This window comes from Miniopterus schreibersii (assembly GCF_964146895.1).
Source record: "Miniopterus schreibersii genome assembly, chromosome: 3".
NCBI lineage: Eukaryota > Metazoa > Chordata > Mammalia > Chiroptera > Miniopteridae > Miniopterus > Miniopterus schreibersii.
The window spans coordinates 94147991-94154029 of NC_138103.1; the positions used below are offsets into that span (position 1 = coordinate 94147991).

At 41.8% G+C, this 6039-nt stretch overlaps 1 protein-coding gene across 6 annotated transcripts in view; it reads left to right on the forward strand.

Moving 5' to 3' along the window:
- NPR3 (natriuretic peptide receptor 3) overlaps nucleotides 1–5376 on the forward strand; it is a 63954-nt gene extending 58578 nt beyond the window's left edge. For 3 of the 6 annotated variants that reach the window (XM_081133488.1, XM_081133485.1, XM_081133483.1), the window contains exon 8: nucleotides 131–5374. In XM_081133488.1, coding sequence (XP_080989614.1) covers nucleotides 131–242 — 112 coding nt within the window. In that variant the 3' untranslated portion in view covers nucleotides 243–5374. Of the gene's footprint in view, nucleotides 1–130 lie in introns of all 6 variants that reach the window. The other 3 variants (XM_081133487.1, XM_081133486.1, XM_081133484.1) reach the window with 1 other exon arrangement.
- Nucleotides 5377–6039: the final 663 nt, after the last annotated feature.

The following is a 6039-nucleotide window of genomic DNA, read 5'->3' on the forward strand; positions in this document are numbered from 1 at the left end:
TCATATTCTGTCACTTCTCATTTATCAACCCAAACCCAGATGTCCCCTGAGGGCATTCTTTGTAAGAGAAACCATAGTATTTTGTAGCCAAGTGAGGTTTTATTACTACATTCACTTTCCCTTTACCCAGGAAGAAATACAGAATAACCATTGAGAGGCGAAACCAGCAAGAAGAAAGTAACGCTGGAAAACATCGGGAGTTGCGGGAAGATTCCATCAGATCCCATTTTTCGGTGGCTTAAAAGGAAGGCTTTTCTTTCGGCCTGAGATTCTTTGAGGAGACTGATGGGATGAAAGACATCAATGAACAGAAGGGGTGCTCTTGAAGAATTCACTCTTTTAAGCATTTAGTCATTTCGTCGTAAAATTTCTTTAGAAGCTCAGGAACTATTATTAATCATCAGATGCCTCCCGGTCTTTCATCTCACGACCAGCAAATATCAGAATATAATGTCACTCTGTTAAACGTTCATACTGTTTCAAGGGCATATGATTAGATTTCTGTTTTGAGAATCTGATGTCTCCATATCTTGATGACTTTTGGGGGCATGTCACAGAAGGCTATAAAATGTGGTTTCCTTAACTGAAATGTTTTAAAGCTAGAATAAAATCATTTTTACAAGTAGAATATTCTTAGAAAGAATCTAACACCCAAGAGAGGAAAATGAAAAATCTCAAGGTTGGAAACACAGTGCTCCTTTCTCTAGGGCTGGCCAGCCAAGTTGAGTGGAGGGCAGCTCTGTCCAATGTATGCATTCAGGTCCCGACTTCATATCTTGAAAAAGGATTTCCTTCCTGTCTCCTTCAGTGTTTCATGAAAGCTGCTCTGGACAGTTGTAACTATTACTGAAATAAGAGGATTTATACAAGAAGAACAAATCTAAAATGTTTCATTTTTTTAAATGTAAAAAAACCCCTATTTCTCACTAACATTTTATTTTTAAGTACTTTAATCTTATATTTTGCTATTAGAAAATGTGTCTATTTTTTCATTTTGAAGATTAGATTTCACTTATATTTGAAAAGCTTGGGTAAAGTGCGCAACAAACCAACAATGATGGAAGATGCTTCTTTTTTCTCCCTGCTTCCCCCTTCCCCTTGGCCATACCCAAACGCAAACTGCTGCTTTAATTATGGAGACCTAGAAATGTATTCAGATCACAGGCTCTGCAGGAGTACATTAATCTACCTGTTCTAAATGCAGGTAGTTTTAGGGATAGATCCCATCCAGTTCTGGCCAAATGAGGAGTTTCAGGATCAAGGGTGAAATGTACTAGGGTTAAGTAGGATTTTATAAGGGGAGGCAGCTCTTTTTCCTCAAGAACTTTATAAGAGAGCTAGAACTTGATGGAAAGCACAGAAATGATAAATTAAAAAAAAGTTCATACATGACATTCTACCAAAATTTACAGTGATGATTTGGGTTAATAGCTACTACATGTCCTTTCAGTTAACTCCACAGGGTTTTGTAGTCATCTGCTGATAATCTGCATAACAGTGGCTGTGGGTGTGAATATAAGGAATTTGGATAAGGTCGAAAAAGCCTTTACTGAATATCTACTTTGCACCCAGTACTCTGCACACAGGTTTAAATTCAGGCTGTCGGTTTGATTATGATTTGAGGAGAAAATAGATGGTGAGGGAATAATGGGCCATTGCTGGGTTAGCATACGACCTTGTTATGATGTCACTCGGTCCTGGATAACATTTTGAGCATCTGGAAAATAGTTTTAAATATTTTCTTAATGTCTATAAAAGACCATGCGTAGGGAGGTAAATAGTGGGGCTTGAGCAATCCCTCAAAAGTGGCGGAGGTCATAGTTCGCAGAGGTAACGGTGGAGGCAGATGAGTGGAAGGCATGTGTCTTGGAGGATGACCCCAGTTTGCTTCCTGGAGGAGTTGGCCCCTGTCCCTCCTACTTCAAAGTGAATGGATGTTTCTGGGTGAGGCACGTTTCCCCTTTATGGCTTAAAAATATTATGTAGGCAGCTGGAGAACAGGATAAAAGAATTAACAGTGATCAACTGAAACAACTAGGTTGTAGTTCTCCATGTTGGATGCAAAGGAAAAAGCACCGAATTCAAAAAGGGCTGGAAAAAGAAGGCAAGGAAGACAAGCTCCAGAAATGCTAATGTGGGAAGAGTTTGGGAAGTAAAATCTAGAGAAGCAAAGCGTTTAACAGCTCAGGACTCCTCAAAGTGAAAACAGAATGGAAGGTTTGCACCCATTTAATTTTTATGATTTGAGAAGTTACTTCTTTCTAATTTTAAATTTTCAGTGATGTTTTTCATATGTTTTAGAGATACTCATTTTCTTTTATTGTGTGTTGGTAAAAAACACATTTAAATTTCAAGCCTATGTGCTTATTTCAGGGGGAAAACACTCTACCTGGTTGCAGTCTTTGGGTGTAAACATTTCTAACCTTTATAATCTACATAGGGGCCCATTAACTAACATTTTTAAAGCAAACATATTTTATTTCTACTTTAATAGAGGAATAGTTCTAAACTTAGTATTATGATGTCCCCAGATAAAATTGTAAAAATAAGCGAGAATTTAGTCTTTCAAGAACGGTAGCACAAATCGTGAGGTTTCTCATATGCGATGCCGTTCACTTCCAACTTAACGCAATTCTAGGGCTCTGAAGGTTGGTTGCTTATGTCTGTTTTCTATTCCTTCTTCCTTGAAATCATCATACAAGTTACCAAAGCTCTCTTAGGTTTTGAAAATGCCATTGGGTTGGAAATCTTTGCTAAAACTGTAGGTGTTTGGCCCAAGGTTACCCTGGGCTCAGACCTGTGGAGATTGTAATTCTGGAGTTAAGTTCCTAACTGCTAAGCGACATCTTTGACAACTAGTCATTTATACTCTGCCAGTAGCCACATATCACACAGTAAAATAAATAGGGCTCTAGTTCTTAAATCATTCTACACATTTTTACCCTGAAGTCCAGGGTGTTCAGGTTTGAAAAGAGATCAATGTCAGCTGGCCAAACATCAGCAGACACGGATACGTCAAAGTGTATACTTTTCGTATAGACTCATGGCCTTGGAAATATGTGTAGGTTTTATGCTCATCATGGTCACCTTCTCACATTTTTTTTCCTGGACTCAGAAGTAAAAGCTTTCTCCAGATGATCACTTCTGTCCAGAAAACACTTTCTGTGTAGAGTGCATATCTTCCCCCAGACTGACCACAGGTTCCACAAGGAAGCCCCTGTAAACATTACATTTCTCGGAAGGACCATTAGCATGTCCTTTCCTGAACCGCAGACATGGTTCCACAGGCTTTAAGACACTTCTTTACATTTCAGAAGCAATAGTTAGTGGAGGGAGGGGAGAAATGTATGGACATAAATTCCTGAAATTCAAAGACTTTATTTTCAGACACTGCTCCCTACTTACAGGCTTCTAGGGTCATAAGCGTCTTCAAGGCACCTGTGCCCTCTTTGCCCCTAATTTACCACTTTCCTTCTGGCTCTCGCTGATTTGGGGAGTGTGAGATAGGCCATTGGCAGTGAGATGAAGGCCACTGTGTAGATCTCATGCAGTGACAGGAATTCAGAAAGTAGGTCCCAGTGGTATCGTGAGTGAGTCTACAGTGGCTATTTGTGGAAGTCTCTTTGGGAGACCAAATAGAATATTACGTTTCTTGGGACACAAAAACCTTAGATGCTGAGTGGATGCAGTCATAAAGCCCAACACCTGCCAACATTAGGCCCCATGATCTGCGTTGTGTGGTTGGTTTAGTTACGCCCTGTGGTCCAGCGCTTCATGAGGAGGCTGATAATGGACTGACCTTCTTCAGTGGATGAGTGAAATTGCCTAAAACATGGCATGTGTGGCAGAAGAGAGGAGGAGGTGGTGCGGGTCAGGGGGTCTTTCTTTCCCAGTTGACCTTTGGAAGTACGGAGTAACCAATACTTTAGTCCCTCTTCAACAGCCAGACTTAGCAAGAAGCTTAGGCCACACCCAGCAAGAATCAGGAGCTTGATTCTCCAAAAGGAACAGAAGAAGGTACAGTTGCCAGCAGCCAGGTCTTTCCCCCCCTTCCTCCCCCACCCCCGATCGCCACTGGTCATAGCTGCAGAGGTGCAGGCAGAAGCTTGCAGTGGGGCCTCCACACTCCCCCGGGGGAGAGGACCGCAGGGTGCGGGCTGTGGGAACGCAGCTGGCTTACGTTAACCTGACCACACGTGCTCTCGGGGCCCTTCAAGCCTGTGATGTGCATGGACTCCAGCAAACCTGGCTTTGGTTTCCAGCACGTCGATCTCCCAAATCTCTCTTGCAGGCATACCCCACAGCTAGACTCTAGGATTAAAATGACTTTCAAAAGGTGCTGGATTGGAGTTTGTTCAAATTTCTCATTAACCACTAATGTTAATTCATACCAAAGGCAAAGCAGTTCTAAGCCAGCTAATGCTGTTAATGTTCGTGTCTAAGCTGCTTCAAACACGGGGGAAGGATTTCAGTGGGTGCCGAGTCTCAGGAGTAAAAATCCATATGTTATGGATTTTTGATGTATCAGGTGGGGGATGATTCCTAGGGGAGAGATTTGAACAAGCAGAATGAAGACTTAGCAAAAAATGCCGCCTTGCTCTGATTCACGTGTTTAAAGACCTAAACTTCTATGCAGCAAGGAATAAAGGGCCCATTCCCCACGGGTAAGTCAGAACATAGCCTACCAAATTGTTTTTTATTTGTGAGGAGAAAAAGCCATCATTGCACATAATAATTGGGCAGAGAAGGTTGAGAAAGGGAATTCTGGATTTTGAAGCGGGATGTCCTATTTATTATTCAATACCAAATCTGAACGTGTCCATTGTGGTGTGTCTTACTTAGAAAACAGCCCTGAGGTGCCCTAGGCAGCCTGGAGAGGCTGTGAGTTTGCAGACCTTTTGGCTGGGTCTGGGAATCTGAGCTTTGTCCCCTGTGCGTGGTGGGTAGGTGACACCAACAGGGCACGGTCTAGACACTGTGGAGGGTTACTTCTGCAGCCCTTGTCTCCTGGGCCACATTATTATTCATTGTTAATTTAAATACAGGACTACCAAACAATACAAACCTACCACGAGTCTGGTAGAAAAGTAAAAGTAAAAGCTGCACAGACTACATACAGTTTATTATTCTAATGTAAGTAGAACTATCTGCATATAATGTGATTTAATTTATTGTTGTGTAGAAAATGAGAATGACTGTGGATATAACCCCTGTTTTGTATAATATATTTTATTTCTGGTGCAAACTGGTCATTTAAAGTATCCGCTCCATTTGGTGTTTGGATATAAATGTGTTCTTGTAAATGTTTCTCTTCAGCAAGAATGCCACATGCTCACAGTATAACAACGTGTTCTCATTAAAAAATACGTCCCACAGAAAGCGTTTCCTGTTTATAATTCACCCACCATACACTGCCCATATCCATACTCTGGGAGGACTTTCTGTTCTCCAGGAGGAGTTTAAGTAAAAGATCAATCAGCGGATGTGATGAGCTTTATTGTTTGAATGGTATCTGTGAAAGAACAAGAATTTCTGCCCAGCAAAGGGAAATTTGCAGAAATAAGAAAATAGTATTATTAAAATGAGGGGTCAACCTTGAATTGGCAAGTAAAGGAAGAAATCTTTATGAATAATATTATCTTGAGCCTCTATGGCTTGAGAACACCACGTTGTTACACAGTTGGCCTCATTGGCTCAAGACGTCTCTTACCCACTTTGATGAGGTCCTAAGCTAGTTTTGTCCCTCTAAAGAGGGCCATACTCAGCAGACCAACCAGCTTCAAGCATCTCCAGTTGCCTCTGGGTTGTAAAAAGTTGATTCACTATCTGGGAAGTTACTCATGGTTTATTTTAAGCCCCAGAAACACATGACAATTCTCATGGTTGGAGCAATGTTCTCCCGGTCTTGCTGCTGCCACCACCAATGGGGCCTCCTGAGAACACAACAGCCACCCACACTGGGTGCTGGCGTTCGAGAAGGTTCTACAGCTGGATGCTGACTTGGGGGTGGGAGTGGGGGACAGGTGTCGGGGGGCCCTA